Source organism: Balaenoptera physalus, assembly GCF_965194825.1.
Source record: "Balaenoptera physalus genome assembly, chromosome: 3".
NCBI classification, from domain to species: Eukaryota; Metazoa; Chordata; class Mammalia; order Artiodactyla; family Balaenopteridae; genus Balaenoptera; species Balaenoptera physalus.
The window spans coordinates 55,109,658-55,136,066 of record NC_138890.1 but is presented as its reverse complement, the minus strand read 5'-3'; the positions used below and the strand labels follow the sequence as shown (position 1 = coordinate 55,136,066).

Genomic DNA, 26,409 nt, shown 5'->3' with positions numbered 1-26,409 from the left:
ATGGAGAGATTCAAAATATATTTTAGAGATAGAAAATGATAGGAAATAATTTTTCTCTGCTAAGACCCCTTGCTTTCTCATTTTGACTTTATGTTTAACAGCCCAGGGGCAGCATTAAAAAATTAATGGGGCTTCCCTGGTGGCGCAGTGGTTAAGAATCTGCCTGCCAATGCAGGGGACACGGGTTCGAGCCCTGGTCTGGGAAGATTCCACATGCCGCGGAGCAACTGGGCCCGTGAGCCACAACTACTGAGCCTGCGCGTCTGGAGCCTGTGCTCCACAACAAGAGAGGCCGCGATAGTGAGAGGCCCGCGCACCGCGATGAAGAGTGGCCCCTGCTTGCCACAACTAGAGAAAGCCCTCGCACAGAAACGAAGACCCAACACAGCCATAAATAAATTTTTAAAAATTTTTTAAAAAAGACTTACTGCCTGTTAAAAAAAATAAAAAAATAAAAATTGTTGATGATTTAAAAAAAAAAAAGAAGAAAAAAATTAATGAACTGAGAGTTAGAAGACCCCAAATCTGGGGTTAAGTCAGTTAAGTAGGATGTGACCTTGGACAAGTCCTTTGCCTTTGCAGACCTTCACTTCTCATCTCTATAAAACAAGGGGCGAGTCAGTGTATCTCTACTTTTTCCTTTAAGCACTGTCATTCTATAGAGCCTGATCAGAGGAAACTACCATATCAAAATATTTGAAGGGAATAAGTGTCCCCGACTCAATTAAGGAAATAAAGAATGAAAACTCAGAAGATTTTGCCATTGTATAGTCGTTTTGTGAATAGTGAAGGTAAAATAACACCCAGTGGCATAAGAAGGGCTGGAACCTTTTGATTATGATTTCATAATGATAGTTTATTTAATACAAGTATCTGAAAAATGACCCAGATGGCATATGTGCTACATTGTCAATATGACTCACTCTGATTTGGATTCAGACAGACTCTTCTGCATTAAATGTGTTCCTCCAAATGTAACAAATAAATTGAGATGCAGGGAAGGTACCCAAGAAATATTGGACAAGGTGAACTTCACAGGCACTTTGCCGTAACACTGTTCACTATAGCAGCATTTCCCAAAAGTTGTACTTAGATGCTTTAACTCGATACATGGACAAACATGTATTTTTAGTAGTTATTTCCCCTGACTTTGTGTTTTATTTACAGAAATATCCATTAGCTTAATGTTCCCTGGCCCCTCTCTGCTCCCTTACTCATTCCTGCCTGATTGGTGAGATTGGAGAAAAAACTAAGTATGGTAGCTCAGTCTTTCTCTCCTTACTTTTTGAATCTGTCTCCTTCAGGGAGGACAACTTCTGTGCTGTCCTTGGCTGTGAGGGAAATGGGGCAACACTGCAGGTCAGGCCTGTCGGTGGTTGTGTCTGTCCAAGCCTGGGGTCCACTCTAAGGGAGCCCGTAATCATCCAGCTCCTAAGCCACATCCCCCAGTGCAGCCTTTATTAGTAATGAACCTCATATTTTGAGCTCTTTTTTTCCTGATTTTTGTCTACCTTTCAGGTGGTGCTAAACTTGCGTGAGAAAGATGACATTTATTGAGTCCTCTCAAATTCCAACACTCATATCCATCTTAATAGATACTGGAAAAAACATATGGCCCATTAATGAAACCTTATATTTCCACAGATATTATTGCCTAATATGAATATCATTCTTTTAAGGGGGTCACTTTAATGTTGATTAAACAAAAATATTAAAAAAACAATAAAATAAGTGGTACAAAATTATACACTTAGCAAATTTGTAGAAAAAAATTTATGAATTATGTGACTGACAGAAGTTAGGGAATTATTGTACCAAAGAGCAGAATGTGATATAAAGCATGTCTTGGCTCCATCCAGGAGCTTCATCAGACCAAAAAGATTGTTAATTCAGGAGAAAGGCTTGTAGTTGATGAAACCTTATATAATACAAGAAAGTATGGAATAGCAATATTGTAAGTTAAACTGGAAATATCAGTGTGAAATAATAACCTTAATAAGTATGTTTTCAGCTCTCAGTGACCCAGTAGCAACAGCAATGCATTCTTGCTCACCACACATTTCCATGTGCATCCCCAGAGCCCAGCTCCTGGCCTTTAGAATTATTTCCTATTAAAAGAAAACAGAATCCTTTGGAAGGTAACTAATTTCATGATTTATGATGGAAAACAAAAAATTTCAGAACATCTCTCCAACATCCTGTTGTTGCCAAAAAGCAAGAGAGTTTTCAAGAATATTAGAGGCAGTGTATAAAGGATAAAGGAGTCAACATAAAGGGCCCCCCAGTGACCATACAGTGACAGTTTTTTAAATAAAATTACTATTATACAAATAGAGCAGATGTAACACACACACAAATCAAATGTTTGCCCAGGTCAAAAAATAGAACTTTGCCACCTATTCCATAAGCTCCTTCCATGAGCCTCATTCTGATGACACCGCCTTCCCCTTCTTCATATCCTCACTTTTATAATAATGACTTCCTTGTTTTTTGTTTTTTTGGTTTTATCACCCAAATGTGCATCCTTAAACACTATAGTTTACTCTTGTCCATTTAAAAAAAGATGCATCTCTTAGGATGAAGTTACAATTTGAGCATCAAAAGCACCGTCACCATCATCACCACCACCACCATCACCATCATAATCATCATCATGGTTTACAGGACAAGATGAGTTTTGTGAAAGACCATGAATTCAAAATGACTCAAAATAGAAAAGTTATTATGAAGCTTGCCCGAAAGATGACTGTAATAGAAAGTAGTGACTATAATAGATCATGTTTATTTTTTATTGATTTTAATAATTAAGAGGGTTTGATATTTCTTCTATGAATCTTGTATGTTTATAAAGCACAGTCATATGTCTGCTTTATCTGTTAAGAATAAACACTGGATGCTGTAAGTCAAATAGCCCCAGAAAATGTAGACGCCAAGAACAGGAAGGACTGTTCAGTTTGGGTGGGCGCCCACAATAACCAACCAGAAAGGGGGCTCCACTGTGTTTGCCAGATGACCTACAGAGGAACGCTAACTACACAGACTTAATCTCTCAACCCCTAGGAGATTAAATCTCAATGCTAATAAGGGAGATGTAACTTTTTAATGCTAAGAGACAAAAATCAATACTTGATTATGACAAGATAATAGGTTATATATAACAATGGCCAAGTGATATATATATTTTTTTAAATCAGAGATAAATACTAGGTTGCAAAATTAAAACCCTAGGCATAAGATAAGGCCTGAAATAGTCACACTGGCATTAACAGGTATAATTTAACTATAGAAAATTATAGTTAATTTTTATTGTTAAGCTTTTATAGAAAAGCTTAATATAGAAAGGTGGTTTGGGTTAGAATCACCTTGAGAGAAACAAACAAGTATGATCAAGAATTAGTCAGTCAATAAACCAAAGTTCTGCAATCTAGGCAGTTCTGATAAGGTAATCTTTTCTTCAGGATCTGCTAAGAATTTTATGACCCACAGAAAGGAATAAAATTAATAACGCTGAAACTCTGAGGGTATCTAAAAACAAATATAGAAAAATAAGAATAGAAATAAGAAAGACATTAAACCTATGTTATTGATGCTTTAGAGTAAATTCAAGTGAAACTATAACAATAAGTTCTGTAGCCTTTGTTTTATATGTTTGTGAATTATGGTTTCGAAGTGTTTAAAAGGATCAGCTGTTCTAAATATATAATTACAGTTAGTTTAAAATGATATGCTTAATAAATCTGTAATCAATATTTAAAGGCCCCAAGAAAAAATTCATTTTCAGTTTGTGGTATTAGATTCATGAGTTAAATAAATTGAACATTAAACAAAGAACAAATGATTCTGTGTATTCCTCTCCATGGGAAAACCTTCTGGATTTAAATGATCTGTCAAAAAAAAAAAGAAAACAAAACAAAACAAAACCAAAGAAATGATCTGTCAATAAAGACCTAGAGAGAAGGTAGTCTTACCTTGTGTTAATTATCTATCCCTATGTAACTAATGGTCCCCAAACTTACTGGCTTAAAACAACATTTATTATCTCAAAGTTTAGCATCCCACAGGCCAGGGATCCAGGCAGGGCTTAACTGGGTGGCTGTGGCCCCAGGTCCCTCACAAGGCTGCAACTAAGAGGTCAGCTCTGGTTGAGTCTCAAGCTCACCTAGGAAAGGAACCTCTTCCAAGCTCACACATGTGGTTGTCGGCAGGATTTAGTTCCTAGTGGTTGCTGGACTGAGGACCTCCATTCCTCCTTGGCTGTTGGCCAGGAGCCACCCTCTGTTCGTGGCCATGTGACCTCTCTATAATGCAGCTCACAGCATGGCAGCTGGCTTCATCAGGTGAGGAAGCAAGAAAAGCCAGAGAAAGAGTCATAGTCTTTTATAATCTATTCTCAGAGGTGGCATCCCATCATTTTTGCCATAGCCTACTGTTTGAAGCAAATCACTCAGTCCAGTTCACATCAAGGGGATGATTGCACAGGATGATTACCAGGAGGTGGGGATCACTGGGAGCCATTTTAGAAGCTGTCTACGTGTGAAATTTCCCAAGGCACTGGCCCATACGGCAATACACTGAGGAGGGCCATGTGTGTGCAACCAAATGTCATGTCTCTGCAAACACCAAATCACCAGTCATTTACTGAGCACCTTCTATGCACCAGGCTTTGTAGGAGATGCTGGGGATACAGTGATAGATGAGGCACACTTCCTGCCCTTAAGGAGCTCGTAGCTCAATGAAAGAGACCCACAATTCAAGGAGAGTTAGCCACTCTCTCTTCTCTTCCTTTCCTATGGCAAATATTATCTTATTTTGCAAATATTTATTTAAATCTCTGGTTCCCTGTGAGACTATAATGTCCCCGAGAGAAGGTACTATGTCTGTTTCATCTTCTGGCTCCTCGTGTCTTGCACATGGCCTGACTCATAGGAGGCTTTCAATAGCATAACGCTTTGAACCTAAAAAACAGCCATGGTCAATAATCTACTAGCTATTCACACCTAAACGTGAATTAACGGCCCCAGTCTTCTGAGAATTAATCATTAATAGGGAAAGAAGGACTTGGGAGCTGGACAAAAGTGATGCTAAGGGGAATGTACAAAGAGGAATCTCGTCATGTTAAAGGAGATACAGGTTGACTCTAATTTTGTCAAGGCCTGGTTTAACTTCCCCCTCCTACTTCCTTCGCCCACTCTCCCACCCCCAAGCAATGAGGAAGTTCTACTGTATTATGGTTCCAAGTCTTCTCTTCTCTGGGCTGTACACGTTCTTTAACACAGGCAGTAATTATATGCCACAATCTGACACTGACATAACTCCATTTCTCTCTCACATAATTGCAGGAATGCAAACTCTCTGTAATTACTGTGGTTAATTAGAAAATGAGGAGACGCAACTAATGAGGACAGGTGATAAAAACAACTGTGAACATTTCTTTCAAATTTACCGTTAGCATAAAATTCACTCAGCTTAAGCTCTAGTGAACCACAGAAGTTTTTTATAAATGTCACTGGCACAGGTCTAAATGAATATTTTACCACAGCGATTCGTGTTTTCAGAAGACTTAGAATAAGAACAACATCTTCTCTATAAATGTAAGCTTAATTGATGTCCTTGGAAAGGTAAATTATGTGGATTTCAAAAAATATTTTAAATATGCAACATTCTCTTCAATAGGAATCTTATCTGGAAAAAAAAAAAGGAAGCCAAAATATAAACAGAAAAATAGTAGAGTTATTCCAGGGGCAAAGGTTTCAGGAGTATGGACTCTTGCCCTCCTCACCCCACAGAATCCCCTGGACAGGAAGGGAAGGGAAGATAAGTCATTTCAAACCACAAGCGTCTTCCAAGAAGGGTGGGGTGTGTGAAAGAAAACCCCTGGCCCTGCAGATCTTGGCCTGTGGAGAAGCAGATAGGCCTTGAGGCTAAGCCGTGTTTGGGAATAGGGGCCATGAAGATAAGTCACTCTACCCAACAGATTAATAAAAACAGAGGGTGAACTAGAAAAGAAAGGAAGGACCAGGGTTGCAAGTGGCCAGCACAGTCAGCAAAGGTAGTCTTGCTAAGTTAGGTTGCCTCGTTACAATCATATAAGGTCAGCCCCCGTTTTCATACAGCTTGTTCCTTTCACAAAGGCATAGTGAGGCAAGATGTTTGTGAGGACCACAGCAAGGGCCTGCAGGTGTATAGTCTGGGTGGACGTGGCACCCAATGGAAAGGAACATCCTGTGTGGGACTGAAATCGAGCCGTACCCTGTGGGGCTCCTGGGCATGGAAGCCTTTCCATGTCCGTGTCCCCCATTTCTTGTTTGTAGGGAATAGTTTCCAGCCTCCATGACCTTCCCTGAGATCCAAAGGGCAGATTCCAACAGTTGCTAATCAGGAAAGGGAGGGGATGCAGAGACACGGGCGGAGCCGCCAGGAAACAATAGAGCAGCCTTGGAACAGGATCCTGGTTCCACCTCAAGGGATACACGACATAACAATATCTTTAAGCTCTTCTGCAGAACTAAAACCTCCACCAACTGGAAGATGTTCCAGAGAGAAGGTCGCAGTTTGATAACCTCGAGAAGCTCATCAGGACTACCTGAGGCCAGATTAAAGGAACCAGAGAAGTTCATCAGGAGGCCGGATTAAAGGAGTGCAGGCCCTGCACACACTCTGATCCCTATCAGCAACTCCGCCCTTGAAACTTTGTTATAAAACTCCTTCACAGGGGAACTTCCCTGGTGGCGCAGTGGTTAGGAATCCACCTGCCAATGCAGGGGACACGGGTTCGAGCCCTGGTCCAGGAAGATCCCACATGCCGCGGAGCAACAAAGCCCATGTGCCACAACTACTGAGCCTGCGCTCTAGAGCCCATGAGCCACAACTACTGAGCCCACGTGCCTAGAGCCCGTGCTCTGCAACAAGAGAAGCCACCGCAATGAGAAGCCCACGCACCGCAATGAAGAGTGGCCCCTGCTCACTGCAACTAGAGAAAGCCCGCGTGCAGCAACGAACACCCAACGCAGCCAACAATAAATAAATAAATAAATAAAAATAAACTTATTAAAAAAACTTCTTACCAAATCTCCCCGGGTTGGGACACAGAGTTTTGAGAGGCACAAACCGACTGTGGCCCCCTTTGCCTGGCAAAGCAATAAAGCTGCTCTTTTCTACGTCACCCAGAACTCTGTTTCCAAGAGTCCATTCAGCACTGGTGCAGAGAGGCTGAGTTTTCAGCATCGGGACTAAGAGGTGATCCCTAAACTGAATTAATTCAATTGTTAGGACGATTCAAGGTGTTAGTAAATGTGGAGTGCTAAGAACAGTGTCTTGTGATGAACTGGGAGATTGGGATTGACATATATACACTAATATGTATGAAATGGATAACTAATAAGAACCTGCTGTATAAAAAAATAAATAAAATTCTAAAATTCAGAAGAAAAGTATTATTATAATAATGAAAATAAAAATTTTAAAAGAAAAAAAAAAGAACAGTGTCTTGCACACACTACAGCTGATATGTACTTGTTAAAATAAACAAGTAAATTAACTCTGCAATACAGCTGACCTGGGCCAGCACAGGAACCAAAAGTCACTGGAGGAAGTAGCAGAGGAGGCAACTGCGTCCTCCCCGAGCTGTAAGGCCAGATTCACTCATTATGCTGACCAGAGGCCCAAGATTATAATCTCATTAATGCTAAATACTAAGTGTATTTTCATCTTTGAATCCCCTACTTATTAATTCTTTATTAAATGGAAGCATGATTTAAAAGAGTACACATAACAAACAAACAAAAAAAGAGTATACACAAAAGTCTATGAAACCAAACAGAAAAAAGAAGCAACTAAGACTATACAAATACACTCTGATATTATATTATACATAATGTCTTTTATGTATAATATTTTTAAAATCTCAAAATAAGAAAGAGATTAATGTTTAGACTTTAGCTTCCTGGAATCTGATCTTGCTGGAATATAAATGAATGGATAGATAGTGTGCCTTTTGAAAACATGTATTCATTGAAAATTTTTTGAGTTTTCAAAGGATATAGCATTATTTTTATTTTGACCACAGCATCACTGTGATACTTTCTAACCCTCTTATTTGTCTCTAGCTCTGAAGGAATTCTCATAGTCTTAGGCGTCCTGGTTGGCTAACCTTGCCCTAAACCTATCCCTGACACTGCCCAACCCACTGGTAATGCTTGTAGATCAGAAAGCAGATTTTCGTGCAAACTTATCTCCACTAGTAAGCAAAGAACTCAGGAAAGTTTTGCATACAGTTAAGTAGGTCACAAGCAATATTTCTGCATACAAAGGACAGTAAGTAGACCCTATACCCCTACCTTCAAAATATATCCACAATCTGACCATTTTTACCACTTCCGCTGGAGCCACCCTGGCCTAGGCCACCATTAGCTGTCACCAGGCTTACTGCAGTGGTCTCCTAAATGGCCTCCCACTCTCACTTTTGCCCGGTAGCATCTTCCCTCAACACAGCAGCCAGAGTAGCTTGTTAAAACGTAAATTAGATGGTGATCCTCTGCTGCTCAAAACATTTGTATCCGTTGGCATCCAATCAGGAAACCAGAAACCACTCTAGATATCTCAGAGAGAGGCTACGTATTATAAGGAATTGATGACAAAGAGGAGTAACTGCAGGAAGCCACTGCCACCCTCAGGCTGGAGGAACAAAGGGAATATGGTGTGACATGGAACCTGCAATCAGAGCCACTGAAGGGACCATGGCTGGAGGAAGCTGCCTGAGCCAGAGTCTCCAGCTGCCGTTGTTGCTAGGGCAGCTCCCACATGGGAAAGGCTGCCAGGACCCTCGGCTGGAAAAACAAGGAAGGCTCTTCCTTCCTCCCTTCTTGCAGTCCTGCCAGCACCTCCCAGGGCAGAACCTAAGAGGACGCCAGCGGGCAAGGGACTCTGGGAAGGGTAGTTTGCAGGTCCCCTGACCCAGCAGTAAGAGGAGGGAGCTGAAGGAGAGGGTGAGGGGTTTCAGAAAACAGCTCCCATCCAGAGCAGCACCTCTCTCACGGTAACACCCAAGTTCTTATGACGGTTTCACAAGAAGGCACCGCCTGGTCCCGACACACGCACACGCCTTCTTTTCTGACCTCCTCTTGTCACCTTGTTCACTGTGCTCCAGCCACGCTGGCTTCGTTGCCCTTCAAACACACCATGCTCTCCTTCCTGTGCTGTTTCCTCTGCCTGGAATAGTCCTACCCCAGATAACTTCACAACTCCTTCATCCCCTTTAAGCCTTTATTTAAAGGACACCTTCTCAAGGACACTTCCCTGAAAACTAATTTAAAAATGCAACCCCTCCTAACTCCCGATCCTCACCAATGTTTTATTTTCCATCAAACATTTATCCTTCTCTAACACACTATACATTATATACATACGTGTATAGTTTAATCAGATAAGTATCTTTTTATTTGGTATTATATATTTTTAGTTGTCTCTAAATACATATATTTTGGTTGTCAATATCACCCCACCAAAATGTAAGCTCCACAGGGACCAGGACTTTGTCCGTTTTGTCTAGTGATACATCCCCAGTATTCAATAAATACTTAACTGAATAATCATTAGTAATAAGTAATCATTAGTAGATGTATTTATTATGAAATGAAAAATATTAAATGCTCCTAAGAGCTTGGGGTACGGAAAAGAAACCAACAGAGTTCACACCTCTTCCTCTGGGAAGCCACTCTAACCCCACTCAGGCTACGTTAGGTGTCCCTTCTATGTGCTCCAAATGCTCCCTGGAATTCCCCTTTCCCAGAACTTGTCACACTATATTGTAATTATCTGTTTATATATCTGTCTCCTCCACTGAAACTCTAAGTCCCATAAGATACCAAAGGGTGGTGCCCATCTGGGAAACACTGCACATCAAGCACCTGGTAATACCGTCCTGCATGTCCAACAAACAGTATCTGTGGTCGAATGTTCCTGTCAAAAAGCAGAAGAATACACTTAAAGGTCTTAGGATCTCTCGACATCATTCCTTCCTCTGATATTCTGGAAAGACAGAAGAGCCAATAGCTGTAAGAAAACATAAACAGAGTCAGGAAATAGTTAAGTACAGAAGCAAAGAAAGTTGGTGAGCGATAGTGCCATTGTTTTGGCTAAAAGAGAACAGGCAAAATTATCTTGGTCTTGAAAAATAGTTTAATATTTTTATTAGAAGTATGTATATTGTCTGAAGATCACTCCACTGTTGAATTATATTAACAGCTGAATATTAGAGAATAACAAACAAATCTTGAAAAAATTAAGTTACGAAAATCAAAATAATTACCATAGAAAAGCAATGTGTATAAATAGATAACAGATTTTACAGTGTTATTCTCAAGGAGGAAGGGGAATGGCTGTTAGAGCGGCAAAAGTTTATTAACAAACGTATTTTTCTAATTTTACAACCAACTTTAAGAGGAAAAATTATCCTTAGTATGCATATTCATAGACAGTAGAAACATAATTACTAAATATCAGCCTTGGTTAGTTTCTTTTTTAGAAGTTTCCAATAGATACCTATAAAATATCCACAGTCTTTTATGAAGAGATCATGGCTATATCTTAGCCTTAAAATAAATGCATTCATTTGGTAATAATTTGGGGGCTGGAAGAAGCCGTTATCACACACACCCATATACTTAAGCACCAAATTTATCATAAATAGCTTTGACTTGGCTTATAACCTCAGTAGTGTAGAGGCACACAGAAATGTCTTATCTCATCTTGTCCTAAGAAGTAGCATTGCTCATTGCCTGCATGCATATTACCCAAGCACATCACACAGGAGAGACTCAGGACTTTGAAAAAAAGGGGCTCCTCAGTTTGCCTCTCTTCAGCAAGAAGCAAACACATCCTGTTTTGTTTTCAGTGGCCTTGCTAGTGCATTCAACATTGGGCATCCCTTTCCTCTTCTGCTTAATTAAAAATGCAATTTGACCAATAACTGTGTGAAATGCATTATAAGCAACAAGAATGCAGTTCATCAGAAACCTGCCTCTTTTTATTCCTTTCTCTCTGCATAATTTTTCAAATAACTCCCAACCAGAAAATGACTTCAGCCTGCTGCCTGAATTGTACATTTATTTGTTCACTTGTGCAAGGAGAAACCTGAGCTAAGTCAAGTGAGATACATGCACATGGTCCTGGAAGGATCATTTTAGAACCAGTTTCAAAGCAGATTCTAATTCAAAAATGCCTCTGCCACTTAGACCCACACGGAGATGTTACCAGACTCACGAAATATCATCGAGTAACTGAGTTGTGCCAGTGGTGGAAGTGATCGCAGCCATGGTGGCTTCCTTGCTGGGAGAGGGAGGAGAAGGTGGAGGAGGGGCAGTTGATTACAAATAGCTTTAGGGAGGATGCGATAAAAGCAGACATACAAAGCCACGGGCTATTGATTGCAAATCTGGCAAGGCTGCAGGCCATTCTCATTGCAGGCAGGGCACCGCAGGGCCCGATAGGACTCCTTAAATCTGTTGGCCAGCATCGAGAACTTGCTGCCGTGGCACAGAGAGCAGGTGGCACTGCCCGATCCTCGGCAGTGAAAACAGTTGTCCTCGGGAAGTTCCCCTTCCTGCAAGAGACAGGTCAGGGTTAAGTTACAGCAGCAGTTCAAATCCATTGTTCACACACAAGTCAAAATAGCACTGGGAGCCTGCAGAGGCTAGGGCAGAATTAGAGGAAAATGCATCCCACACATGCCAACGAGGGACCTGGCCAGAGGCACAGAATAAGCTCAGCACTTTATCCAAGATTTCCCTGATGGACCTCTCTAAAACAGCAGCCCCTGCCACCAGGCCGTGCACTCCACAATTTGACCTTTTTCATTTCTCTTGTCACCATCTGACCCATTATATCTGTGCCCATAAGGGCAGGACTTAATGCTCCTCATTGCCAAACTAATAGTGAACACTTGTGAAACACCTGGGAGGTGTCAGGCGCTGTACCCGGGCCCTCGGCAGTGAGAGTGCGGAGTCCTAACCACTGGACTGCCAGGGAATTCCCTGGGCACTGTTCTAAGAACTCTCTCTGTGCCAGTGGTCACACGGCTTGAAGACAAGGAGGCAGGCTTGGGTCCCAGGGGGTCGGGCGCCAGAGATCATGCTCCTAATGACTCCATATGCAGCCCTCATGGGAGTTGCCCAGCAGTAGGGGCTCAGGATTGTTCTGTGTGACTGAGGGACAGATGAATGGATGTCGCAATCCTTTGGAGCGTAGCTCTGAATTCCTGCAGAACTTTTACCTTGATTCTCTTGGAGAACCATGAAAAGGCCCTGTGATTAAGAGCTCGGCTCTGGAGTCAGCAGCCTGGAGCTGAGGCCTGCCTCTGACAACAACTGTGCACCTGGGCTGGTTCCCTTAACCTCCCTAAATCTCAGTTTCTTTACCTGTGATCTGGGAGGGATATTGCTTACCTCTCTGAGTAGCTGGAATATTAAATGAGAGAGTATATGTAAATGCCCTAATATATTATCTGGCATATTATAGGTTCTCCGTTAAAGTTAGTTTACTTCTAAACCTTGTCCCCTCCTGCCAGGGACACCAGACTATGCCCCTTGGCTATCGCTGTGCTCTTCCCCTAAGACATCTCAAGGAAACTGGCAATTTTATGCTGCCATGCAATGACCGTGCACAGACCACGAACCTTCTGCGAAATAAGGGGTAATACGAGATCGATACCAGGTAGATTCAGCACCAATTCCTGTCCATTTCACCTTTTGAACATCCCTCAAACCTCTTCAGCTTCCCCTCCGCAACCACAATCCCGACCCAGACGCCTATCGATTCTGGCATGAACTCAGCATAGTTGCTGCCTCCGGGCTTGTGGGATGTTCTCACCATGGATACCAATCTCATGAACCTACAGCTGTGATTGCCACATAGAAAGCACCCAAGAAACCTTGTAATGAACACCTGCCCACCAGATCAACTTCAGGTTAAAACCCAATCTCCGGGACTTCCCTGGTGGCTCAGTGGTTAAGAATCTGCCTGCCAATACAGGGGACACGGGTTCGAGCCCTGGTCTGGGAAGATCCCACATGCCGCGGAGCAACGAAGCCCATGCGCCACAACTACTGAAGCCCGCGCGCCTAGAGCCCGTGCTCCGCAGCAAGAGAAGCCACTGCAATGAGAAGCCCGTGCACTGCAACGAAGAGTAGCCCCTGCTCACCACGACTAGAGAAAGCCCGCGTGCAGCAACGAAGACCCCACGCAGCCAAAGATAGATAGATAAATAAATAAATTTATTGGAAAAAAAAAAAACAGTCTCCTTAGCTGACGTACATTGTCAGTTACTTCTCTCATCAGGCTCTCATCCTTAGGTCTCTCTCTAGCTGGTGTCGAGGGAACTTTCCCCACTCTCAACCCAGCCAGCTCCTACCTGTTCTCAGATGTCAGCTTAGCAGCTCTTCCTCCAGGAAGCCTTGCCCACCCGTACCTCTGGACCAGGAGTCCCACCCCGCTTCTACTGCCCCTTGCCTGGCAGGTCTCACACTCCCCTTAAAGTTCCTGCTGACTAGGCAGGAAGTGTTCTGGGCTCGTGCCTCTCCCCATCACTTCCTGACATGTAGTGTAGTACCTGGCACAATATTTGCTGTTTACATACTTGTTGAATGAATAAACAAACAAAACAATGATGTCTGGAGATCCCTTAGTGTTCTTAAATTCTAGGAACTAACAAGACAGCTGGAATTCACTGGGTGCCTCGACCAGCTAACACAGCTTTCTTTTGTAACCTAAGAATAAAAATCATCTCTGAAAAGGGAGGCCTACGTTCTAAAAATAGCCCCATCGCACTGCAAGGCGCCTAAGTAGGTATTAAATTTTATTTATTCTAGATGTAGGGAATGGAGGTCATTTTCCGGCTGACAAAATCCCAGATGATGTCCATGCCCCCTTTTGTTAATATTTTACTGCTTGTTGCCATATTCTGATACGTTAACAATGGGGAAATTGGTTTTCTTCCCTTAAAGTATGCAGAATAAATATATTTGCCAAAATATTCTTAAAGCAAATTGCCATGGTCCATTCTTCTGACAGATCCATCATGTTTTTGTTTTGCACTTGATCCCACTGAGATTTTAATGATATAAGTCAAGGCTGTCAAAGAAAATACAGTAAAATCCTACCATAATGCTATACATGTGATCCAAAAATTCATTTGCATAGAACGCCAGGCCAGATATTGAAAGATTCGTGAAATGACCTGGTGAGCCCACCATGAAGAGCAAGAACAAATCATCAATCAAATTTCATCTCATGTCACGTGGTTATATGACACATCGTTAGAGGTTTCACTGGAGTTTCCATTCTTACCCTAATTTACCACCCTTCCTCCAACTGTTTGCTCTCAATATGCTCTTTTTAATCATTCAGTTAACTCAACAGGTATTTATTGAGCCTCTACTCTATATAAGGCATGCATGATATCAGCGTCTGCGTACCAGTCTCAGTATTTTTAAAAATTCTTCTCAGAAAACATTTAGTAAGAAGATATAGAACATCGCTGCACAGCGTAACTTAGGTTCTAGAACCCAACAACCTACCCAAACCACCTCTCACTAGCTCCATGACCAAGAAAAGGGGTCTCAGCTTTCATCAGAGACTCAAAGGCTTGCGTGGCCCTGAAGATGGTAAACAGCACCATCTGGAGGCCGATCAGCAGAGTGATTAAGATCATGAGATTGGTAGTCAGATGGACCTGGGTTTGACTACTGACTCTGGTGACCTCTGGAGAGTTACTTAACTTCTCTGAGCCTTAGTTTCCCCAGCTGCAGAATGAGACTACAGAGTATTACTCTCACAGAGTCCTTGTGAGAATGAAATGGACTACTGCATGGAAAGCACTGGGCATGGGGCCTGGCTAACATGAACCCTCAAAAAATGGCAGTTGTTATTATTATTATTATTATTATTATTATTCTGTTTCAAAGGTAAGATCACATAAAGCATAAAGAAGTCCAGATGACTTATGGTCTCAAATCCACTGAATACAGGGCCAGATTTTTCCCCTTCTACTTTTCATTGTGGCTCAATTCAATTATTCCTCTCCTTTTCTTTTACAGTTAATACAGAGGTTCAAGCATGGCTTGGCTTTTAGCCCTCTCTGCTCTTTCATCAAGGTCCTACTGTTTCCCTGTTCCATATAACACAACAAAGAGTCTCTTGGTCAGAATGGGCTCCTTGCTGTTCTTTGACCCTCTGTTTTAGGATAAAAGTTGTCTGGGCATTTACTGCATGAGGGATGGGGCAAACAAATAGCAATTTAAAATAGAGCTTAGGGCTTCCCTGGTGGCGCAGTGGTTAAGAATCCGCCTGCCAATGCAGGGGACACGGGTTCAAGCCCTGGTCTGGGAAGATCCCACATGCCGCGGAGCAACGAAGTCCGTGCGCCACAACTACTGAGCCTGTGCTCTAGAGCCTGCAAGCCACAGCTACTGAAGCCTGAGTGCCACAGCTACTAAGGCCCACATGCCTAGAGCCCGTGCTCCGCAACAAGAGAAGCCACCGCAACAAGAAGCCTATGCACCGCAATGAAGAGTGGCCCCCCCTCGCCACAACTAAAAAAAGAAAGCCCGCGTGCAACAATGAAGACTCAATGCAGGCAAAAATCAATCAATCAATTAATTAATTAATTATAAATAAATAAATTAAATTAAATTAAATAGAGCTTAAAGGACAGGCAAGCGGAGTATAACCTCTCACAGCAACTTTCTGCTGCACACCTCTATCTTGGTTTATGGCATTAAAGCTAAAAAATTGAATTTAAAGGTAATCGTCATAGCAGGCTTGTTGTTGTTTTTTCATTCAGGCCTGCAACGTGACTTGCATTTCTGGTCCTCTTCTGAAAATGCATGCTCCAAGTTACAATATGGTATGGAAAAGGACAGAATTAATGAATTTTAAAGTGGGACGGTAGTGCTTTGGATCACAAAGTTTAGTTGTCTGACTGCTGCTATGCCAGTCTCTGAATAGTGCTCTGTAGAAGGCGAGAGAAGGCAGAGGCAGAATATTTCTTATCAGTTGGCACTTTCGTTCCAAATTCCAGTATTCTTTCCACAAACATTTACCTAATATTTACTGAGCACCTGTTATATGCCAGGCTCTATGTTTTTTGGCATTGGAACCACTATGTTACACCCAACATAAACATGCCCCCTGACCTCATAGACACCAAATCCTAGTGGGTAAGAGCAAACATTAACCAAACAATCACACAAATAAATGTAAGATTACATGTGTAGGGGGAGGGGGAGGTGCCTTGAGGGGTCCATCCTTGTGGATTTTTATCCTCATGGGATTTTATCCTCATGGAAACCAGGGGAGGCCTCTCTGTGGAAGTGATGTCTCCGCCGAGACCTGTGGGCAAGGAGGTAGGGAGTCTGGAGAATATTCTAGGCACAGGGAAGTTGCCTCTGGCAGGAAAGAGCAAAGAACATCTGAGGGGTAGCCAGATGGGCAGTGTGTCTAGGGCAGAGAGAATGAGCAGATATGTGTAAGAGATGAGGCTGAAGAAGACAGGCCACACAGTGCTTTCTAGAACAAGTGAGGAGTTTTGGTTTTATCCCAAGTGATAAGAGCCCATTGAAAGTTGTTTTCTTTTGGTGGCAGGGCGGGGGGAGGGTGAGTAAGGGATGGCATGATCAGATTTGCATTTCAACTATATTTTATCAAGTGTGAGATCAGGTCGGAAAGAGACAGGAATGGTTCTGAGGAGAACTGGAGTCTGTTCATGGCTTTCTCATTCCCTTGACATCACTCAAGTGCGAGGAAGCCCCTGGCCCATTTTGTCACGCTAACCCAAGGGAGGTTCAGCTTCAAGTCCCAAGAGACGGAATCTAAAAAGAGAAAATTCATTTCTGCTGCTTTCCAAGCTTTTACTCTCTTAGCTTAAATTCACCAAAATTGCTTTTCCCACCCTCAACCCCACACTGTGAACTAACGAATGTCATCACCTTCCCGCTTGTCTGAGCATGTCTGAGCAATGGTTTCCAAGGTGGGGAGTGCACACCTCTGAAAGGTGTGGGGAGAAAAAAACATTCGTACTATCTATATTTATTTTTTATCTAAAGAAAACAAAACAAGAATTTAAGCTTTAATGATATCTTCAAAAGAAACGTTTATATTGATTTTTAATAAACAAGGTGACACCAGCACCCTCACTAAGTTGGGCAGTCACTTAACATAGGTGGTACCCAAGGGACCCTGTTGTATACGTGATGTAAAGTGACCTCACTTTACATAAATTGACAATGACGACCCTGCTCATTCGTTCACTTTCAGCATATTACAACATGTTGTGGTTCACTCGTGTCTGGTCTAGTGGATTTACAGATGATATTGCTTAGTTTTAACTAAACTAATCTCCACAAATTCTAAAGACAAGTGGATTTATTATATTTCTTCAAGGAAACTGTGGGTTGAGGATTACCACCAATAATAGGAGCACAAGCAAACCCATAAGAAAAGGACAGAGCTGATTTTTTCCGTCTCTAGAACAAGCTGTTCTAAGCCTCAATGCAAAGTGAAAACAATAAGCTCCTAATCAGATCTTAAATCATTCAAAATAATTCAAATTATGAGTATTTGAAATATGGGCTTATAACTCTTATTGCTAACAATAAAATGTGATAAACCACTAGAATATAATAAACTTAAAATTCCTCAACATCTTTAACATTTAGACATAAGTATATTCACATTCAAAAGTTCTTACTTAAATAGTGCACAATCAAAACAATTTGGAGCCCACGGCTATAGGGCCAGCTCTGCGCAGGGCAGTGAACCGTTCTGACATACCTGTGGGTACTGGTTATGGGGGAAGGTGCCTTCCGTCTCTGCCAAAGGCCCATCGTTCTGGTCTCCATAGATTTCTTCTTTGCTCATCAGGGACTCTTCCTCAGCCTCCTCTTCCTTCTGGAGCATTTTCCTCATGAAATCTCTCTTGTCCATTGGAGTTCGAATGATTTTCAGGTTATTCGTGTAGATGATTATCTTTCCAAAATCTATAATAGGTGGAGACTAGAGAAATGAAGAATGAGCACGGTGATTCACCAGAAGTCACCAAATACAGGGCTGCAGAACCTCTTCAACATCCCAGGAAAGAAAGATATGGTCTGGCACTTGGGATCCCATCACAGCCCAAAGCTACAGTTCATTCTCTGGTTTCTTTGCTCTGTCTGAAAACCCTGAACACCAGCTTCTTTCTTCCTGTTGATGGTAACCAGCCAAAGCTGAATTAATCATGTAACTAGAATGTAGGACTCTGCAGGACAGGGTCCAGAGCTTCTATTCCTACTACATACCATGGGATCTGGTGCAGGGCTGGGCACAGTGAGTGCTTAATGCATACAAAGGAAAGCTTTTAAAAAATAAATCTCTTAGCAACCAAATTATTAGTTATGCTTTTTTTAAAAAAATTACCAGTTTACATAATTAATCAGGGTGGCTTTTAAGTTCTAACTTTTTTTATTTATTGTATAATGCATCATTTGAAAATACCAAGGAAATATCTTTTTCTTTTTAATGATGCATGAATAGAAGTAATGCTAGTTGGCAGTATTTGATTGTAAGAAATCAATAAAGTAACTGTATTTTTTTAAAAATAAATAAATCTCTCTCCAACATTTTTATGCATCAATAATAACAATAGACACAATTTATTGAATTACTACTATTATTATTATTATAGTGGATAGCATTTCTTTTGGGTCAGGCTTCATACTAAGCATTTTACAAACATTACCTCACTTCCCTCCCAAACATCCCTATGAGGTAGATGCTATGATTTCTACATTTTACAGATAAGGAGACTGAGGTTCAGTGTGGTCAAGAGTCTTCCACGTTTACAGAGTTACTCAGGGTTTGTGGCCAGGATTCAAACCCAGATCTGTCTCACCCTAAGGACCATATTCTTAACACCTATACTGTAGTATTCACAAACATTCCCCACCACCACCAGATAAGATATATATATATGTGTTTGTGTGTGTGTGTGTGTTTTCATTATTCATATAATATGAAAATCTTTTTATGTCAATAAATGCACTTCTATAGCATCATTATTAATAGCCTATGTTCCCTTGTACGGATTTATCATGTGTTACTTCATCATTTGCTGAGAAACAACTTGGGCAATACTACAATGCAGTAGAGAAGCCTGGGGAGGAAATGTTTCGCAGAGCTAGGATAGCTTGGGGGGAAACAACACTAGATCCCAGTTCCACTGTCCACCAGTTGTGAGATGGGGAGAGCCATTTGGCCTCTCAGAACCTGTTTGCTCACGCAAATGGGTTGACATGCAACTGATGGACACCACCAGAGACAAACTACTTATTAAAATATATGAATATTTCCATACTGGGTGGTAATCAGGTGCTGTCCTGATACTCCTGAGAGCCTTCCTGTTTCCCCAGCCTCTCTCCTCAGGGAGCCTCTCACATCCCCAAACCCAGCAATGTAGACATTAATGCTTAAGACCCCAGGTCTCAGGACCCTGCCCCAGCACTCTGCTGGCTTCTGTGCTGACTGAGCAGTGTTCCTGTGCTTAAATATTTTGACTCTCGTCCTTGAGGCTAATTATATCAACGTCTAGGGGCGAGGGTGCAATGAAGAATATGTAAGAGTTTGCAAAAGCTGAAGATACTATGCAAGTGATGGGCATTGTTACTGCCATTAGTATTAAAAACTTCTTTAGTAGTGCACGTACAATCATGCTACACAACTACATTCCCCAGCATAAAATATTTGGCCCTGCTTTTACAGAACTGTATAAACCAAATTTATTTAGATGCCACAGTTAAGCAGTCTCCTATTTAAAGCCATCAGGCATTCAGTCACAACCTGGCTTGAGCAGGACTTCAATTTTCAGGTCCCCTTCCTTGAAACACCCATGGAGTTATCAATAATTATTTACGGAGCCACAAGCTTCCTGCCTGGCCCTGTATTCTCTCCCTCTCTTCAGGGGATCATGTAGCAGCTTCCATTTCCTACTGTTTGATGCATGCTGGGTTCCTGTTTCACACTCTGGACTATCAGTTTCTGAGCATCAGAAGATAAAGATGGTGGCACTTTTGGAAGGTTCCATATCTCTTTCCAGTAATAGCCAAAGAGGTTCAGTTACTAGGAAGCTTTTTTCACACATAGGGCTGGTTTTTTCAAGGCAAAATTCTCAATATACAAAAAAAAAAAAAAAAAATTGCAGTCATCTGGTCCAACCTCCTGCCTCTAAGCTGGTCAGCATCTGAGACACCCAGGATAGTAAATTTATTTTTAAGATACTCCAAAGATGGAGGGTCCCAAATCACCTTTAAGGTGTGTTTAAGTTTCAGTCACCCTGACAGCCAAGTTCTTCCTTGTGTCTAAGGAAACTCTCTGGGTGTAACTAAAGTTCACATTATCCAGTTACACCCAATTGCCTGTGAGGAATACCCACTCTTACATTATAGAGGACCAGGATGGAGCCAGGAATTTTTTGTGTCCTTCCAATGCCCGGAATGGCAACTTATGTGATTAAACATTCATAAATACTCTGATGTCAAAAGCAACAGGACTGGGAATTGCCATTCAGGGACCATGAAACCTTTCCACTGCTCTGTGTTTAAATGCAGACATGCCTAGTGGGTACTAGAAACTCAATGGGCTTTGGAGGTAGGCAGACCTGAGTTCAAATTTTAAGTCTCTCAAACTGTGTGAGATTTGCAAGTTTTTTTAACCCCTATAAACTTGTTTTTCCAATTTGTAAAACTCTCACAGAATTACTGTGAAGATAAAATTGCATAATTTACACAACGTACCTGTTCAATAAATGTTACTTTCCTTCTTCCTTTCCCTTTCATTTTTTTAAATGAAACTTATAAACTTTAATCAGTTTCAATTCCTTAAAATATCTGATTTTTTTATAACCACTTTCTCTATCCATCACATAAAATTTTAAAAGACTCCATATTTCCTAGATAAGAACCTGGTCATTATCACAACGGTAGGTAACATATACTGAGCATATACAATGTGCCAGGCACAATGCTAAGTACTTTTAATGTCATATATTTTTAATCACCATGATAATGTTTGACAGTAGGTTCTTTTATTATCACAAGTTTAAGTGGCTTGCTCAAGCTCACAGAGTAAGTGGGTAGAACAGACATCAAGTCCAGGTTTAATTGACACCAGAGCCTTGCTTTTTATGATTATTATTTTATTGTGGTAAAATATACATAACATAAAATTTACCACTTTAACCTTCTTAAGGTACAGTTCAGGGACATCAGTACATTCACATTATTGTGCAACCATCTCCACCACCCATCTCCAGAACTTTCTCTTATTCCCACACTGAAACTCTTCAGTTAAACTCCACCTTCTCCTCTCCCCAACCCCTGGCAAACACCATCCTACTTTCTGTCTCTATAAATTAGACTATGCTAGTACCTCATGAAAGTGGAATCATACAATTATCTTTTTGTGACTGGCTTATTGCACTTAGCTCAAGGTCTTCAAGGTTCATGCATGTTATAATGTGTGTCAGAATTTCCTTCCTTTTAAGGCTGAATAATATTCTATTGTATGTATATACCATGTTTTGTTTGTTCAGTCACCTGTTGATGAATATTTGGGTTGTTTCCACCTATGGGCAATTGTGCTGCTATGAACACTGGTGTACAAATATCTGTTCAAGTTCAGAGCCCTTACTTTTAATTATTGTGCTTAACTGCTACCCAGTGTTGCTGCAAAGCCGATATTTACTAAGGGTTATTTTACAGTTGGATTCACTATTGAAAAATCATGACTTCCCAGCTCTCATTTCCTTATTTTTCCTAAGTACCGCATTGACAAGCTGTTTCAGTGGGTGGAGCTGCACGAATCCATCCTGACCACTCTCACACCAGAGGCGGGCTAGCAGTGGGATGTGGCATTTGTTCAGGCAACAAAGAAAACAAGGGTAACCAGATGAAGCAAAAATCAAACCCTGAACCTTGTCTCTAGAGTACTATGTTTAAAACCACTGTGTGGAGACCTACTAGAGAATGGACTTGAGGATATGGGGAGGGGGTGGGGTGAGATGTGACAGGGTAAGAGAGTGTCATGGACATATATACACTACCAAATGTAAAATAGATAACTAGTGGGAAGCAGCCGCATAGCACAGGGAGATCAGCTCGGTGCTTTGTGACCACCTAGAGGGGTGGGATGGGGAGGGTGGGAGGGAGGGAGATGCAAGAGGGAAGAGAAATGGGAACATATTGTATATGTATAACTGATTCACTTTGTTATAAAGCAGAAGCTAACACACCATTGTAAGGCAATTATACTTCAATAAAGATGTTTAAAAAAAAAAAAAAACCATTGTGCGGTGCTGCCAGGAAGACTCCGGTAGCTGGTTTTATCAAGTCCATGCCTAATCATACTTTTACATAAATGCCAAGTACGACACATGACTGATGAAGGTCAAGCAGTCCAATATTATAAACCATGGCCTTGTATAAGGTTCATATAAACTATGACTTTATAAATTCTAAAGCTACAAATGAGATTTAGTTAAAAAGAAATACTGTAAGTACAGGATATAACAAAGTACCTAGGACCTAATAAGCACTTGATAACTGGTAACTATTATTATCATCATCATCACTATTATTAATGGCCTTATTCTCTTAAAAGGAACATTCCATAGGGCCAAGGGCATGGGGAATCAGAAGACCTGGATTCTTATTCTGACTCTGCACCTAATGACCCTATAGTATTGGGTGGGTCCCTTACAACTTGGAACTCAATTTTCCTCACTTGCAAAATGGAAATGACCATACTTTGCCTTTCTCCTCAAGGTTGTGAAGAAGACTCAATGAGACAGAATGTGATAGTGCTTTGTAATGCGTAAGTCACTCCACTAACATGAGGGATTGTTCATTCCAGTCCCCTTTAATATCAAAAAGAAACCTGGTGTTATCTTTGATAAATGTGGACATGCCCATAATTACACTTTTACCAATGCCAGCAAGGCCAATACATTTGTCTGCTATAGATGTATAACCTGTTCCCTTAGGAAACAAACAATAAAAATGATTAGAGAGTAATTACCTGAATTTCACACTTTAAAGATGAAAACATATCTTGGTGTGCTATTCATTAATAACCTGGTACATAATATCATTGTATTTACTCTTTTTTTTTTTTTTTAAGGCATTCATGGCCCTACTGGCAGAGAGCATATACACATCTCCTATTAGTTTTTGGAAATCAGCTAATATTTTCCAGGTTCTTCTAGCTTCAAAGAAGATCATGTACGGGCTTTTGATTATCCATGGTACTGGAGAAGAAACTGAAATTCACAGATAAAAATACATGTTTCAAGTGAAATATTAGCTCAAATGTCTTCCCATGTAACGTTACCTCTGGCTGATTTGCTTTTCACCATTTCTTCCCAGGACTCCAACTACCCAGCATTCATGTTAACAAGCAATGGAAAGGCAAAATAAATAAATAAACAAACAAACAAGCAGGCAGCAGGAGGGAGATAAGAAATAAAAGAAGACATGGATAAACCACAAGCTGCATAATTGGCTGGAATAAAATAAGCACCTTCAAACACTTAGCTCTTTCAGGAAAAAGAACAACTCGTTGCCGCATAATTTTCTAAAACGGCAGACTGGCAACCTGAAAACCGCTGCAAGTCTATTTCATTTACTTACCAAGATTACCCAGCCAAAGACCCAATTACAATTTGCTACCCTGGATGGAATTTGAATACTAGCTATGCATATTGCACTTTCCAATAGGTAGTCAACAAGAATGTTATTTTCGTCCCAGAAATATTATTCTGAGAGCCACTTCATATTTAGTGCACCTACAGCTCTGGTCGGTACCAGAGCTGGAGCCAGACACAAATCTGAACAATTCAGGTGTTTCTCTAACCACATTTTAGTCCTTAAAGCTTATACACCATGGGCAATACCAACCTTCCGGTCATTCGCCTTGTAATCATTGAAGAAAGGCTGGCTGCTCGCCAAGGTGTAGGCACTACCCTCTCGAAACACGCTGATCCTCTGAGCAGTCAGCTTAGGGGAGTACGACCGGGGTTTGGGGGCTTCCCCAGACCCATAAACACCATCCATTGGTTCAAGGGACTCTTGGAGGAAACTGTGAGGGTACTCCTCCTTTGGCGACTCTAATTCCTGCCCATCCTCAAAGACCTGCTTCAACACCCGGCCACTGTAGGAGGAAGAGATTTTAAATCGTACTTTCCGGGGTTTGCCGTCACTCTTCTGGTGCAGCTTCTTCTCAGGGTCCTCCATCAGCAGAAAGTTCACCTTGTGGTTTCCAGGCTTTGGTGTAGCCAGTGAAACTTGGGGCTCTGAGAAAAAGGCATTTTATTTTCTCTCCTGCATATAATTAATTCAAGCTGGTGCTGGGGCATGCTTGGTTTACAGCAACTGACACCTGCACATTAAATATGGATAGGCCTTCATGCAGAGGCAGGTTACTGCGGGTTTATGGAGTGGTTGTAGCATAAGACAAGACTGGGTCCTCTCAGAATCCCAGACTCACCCATAACTTCACCCCAACCCTGGCATTTCTTACTATGAGCATGAGTAGGTTTATTTAGACTGAACAAGTAATCAGTTCAGCAGGGATCAGTTAGCAAGGGTCTTGTTATTCTTACCCACAACTATGACCTAGTGAGCATTTAATAGGTGCCAGAGATTTTTACATGCATTCTCTTACTTTGTCCTCACAATAAACCTACAATGAAACTATTATTATCTGTGTTTTACAGAGGGGAAATTGAGGGCCCGAGCAGTTTCTCCATTAGTTTACTCTATTACAGTAAGTAAGTGACAGGGCAGGGATTCGAACTCAGTTCTAACTGATTCCAAAACCCATGGCCAGTCCACGAGGCCGAAAGTTTTCAAACCGTGTCTCATGGAGCCCTAGACAGGAAGAAGCCACGGGCCCTTCTGAGCCTTCTACCCCTGCATTAACCAACGCACCTTCACTTTATATCTATTTTATATTTAAGATTTCATCTGCAAGAACAGCACGAGCCCCAATGCCTACTGCAGACAGCACCTAGTAAATGCCCACACTGTGAGAGAGTTTCTGGGATGAATATCAGAGAAGCACAAGACATGGGGCTTGAGAATGACAGTCCTATAATCTAGTTTAGGAAACAGGCCTAACACATAGGAAATAACAGCCTCCTGCTTAGGGAGCAAACTGTCCACTGCTAACTGCCAGAACAGCTATTCTGGAAAAAGAGCAGTCCCTCAGGAAACAAGGATGGAAGAAGAAGGCTTATAATGGAAGGGCCCTTGGATTGGCAAAAAAAGAACGAGTTGGATTTGAAGAGCTGACAGGGCTTTCTCCCAGTCTTTGCTAACGACATCAACATTGACTTAGTTGCCCAAACTGACTTCTCCCGTACTTCTGCAGCCATTCCCATGGATTCTATCACCACTGCCTTCTTCCATCCAGCCCCACCTCTCCGGCCCCAGCTCAAGCCCTCATCACTTCTGTTTTCAGAGCTGTGGCAGCCTCCTGGTGACCTCCCCACCCATCCACAAGTCCATTCTCCATATAGATGCCAGAGCGATGCTTCCAAAGCACAAGTCTGCGGATGCACTCTCCTGCATAAATAGTCCTAACTCTTCATGCAGCAGGCAAAGTTCCTCAGAACCTAACCCTGTCTTCCTCTCCAGACTGGTCCTCTGTCTCTTCTAGGTGCTGCCTGGAATTTGTGTTCCAGGCATACTGACAATCTCACCTATTTTTCAAAACCACAGATTTCTGTCTCCTATCCAGTACAAACTCTGTTTCCTGACTGAAATGTCAAACTTTCACTCATCCTTCAAGTCACACCTCCAAAGTCACAGCTCCTGGGAAGCCTTCCCACCTGCCCCGAGGAGAAGGCCATGGGACTTTGGACCTACCACCATTAACTGCTTCTTGTTTTTCTCTTACCATTCCTGCGTTCTCCATGAAACTGTGAACATATCAGAGTCAGGTGCTATCTTGACCATTTCTTTACCCCCAGTTTTTATCAAAACACCTGGTATTTAATAAAACTCAGTTAATAATTATTCAACGAATGACTTCCAGGTGAGAGAAATCAAATAAATAAAACTTTTGGAACAGGAGATAAGTACATTTTGTGGAGAACAGTGAAGAGGTGAAAGTTGTCAAGAAAAACATCTACACTTCTACTAAAAAAGAGTTTCCCGGTTATAAGGTCTCTGTGTAATCAATGCAAGGAATAGACTAAACACACACACACACACACACTCACACAGAAACAACATTTTAAAACAAGAAAGAAAGAAAGATATGTCTTCATAATATCAGAAGATACATGCCTGTAGGTTCCCTAGGATGCAGAGCTGGCTGTGATGT

General features: G+C 41.6%; 1 protein-coding gene across 1 annotated transcript in view; it reads right to left on the bottom strand.

The window, feature by feature from the left end:
* Positions 1 to 117: 117 nt before the first annotated feature.
* GRXCR2 (glutaredoxin and cysteine rich domain containing 2) overlaps positions 118 to 26,409 on the bottom strand; it is a 52,601-nt gene continuing 26,309 nt past the window's right edge. The window contains exons 2-4 of the mRNA XM_082454352.1: positions 23,979 to 24,373; positions 17,824 to 18,045; positions 118 to 11,599 (exon numbers count right to left, since the gene is read on the bottom strand). Coding sequence (XP_082310478.1) covers positions 11,417 to 11,599; positions 17,824 to 18,045; positions 23,979 to 24,314 — 741 coding nt within the window. The 5' untranslated portion in view covers positions 24,315 to 24,373 and the 3' untranslated portion in view covers positions 118 to 11,416. The remainder of the gene's footprint in view (positions 11,600 to 17,823; positions 18,046 to 23,978; positions 24,374 to 26,409) is intronic.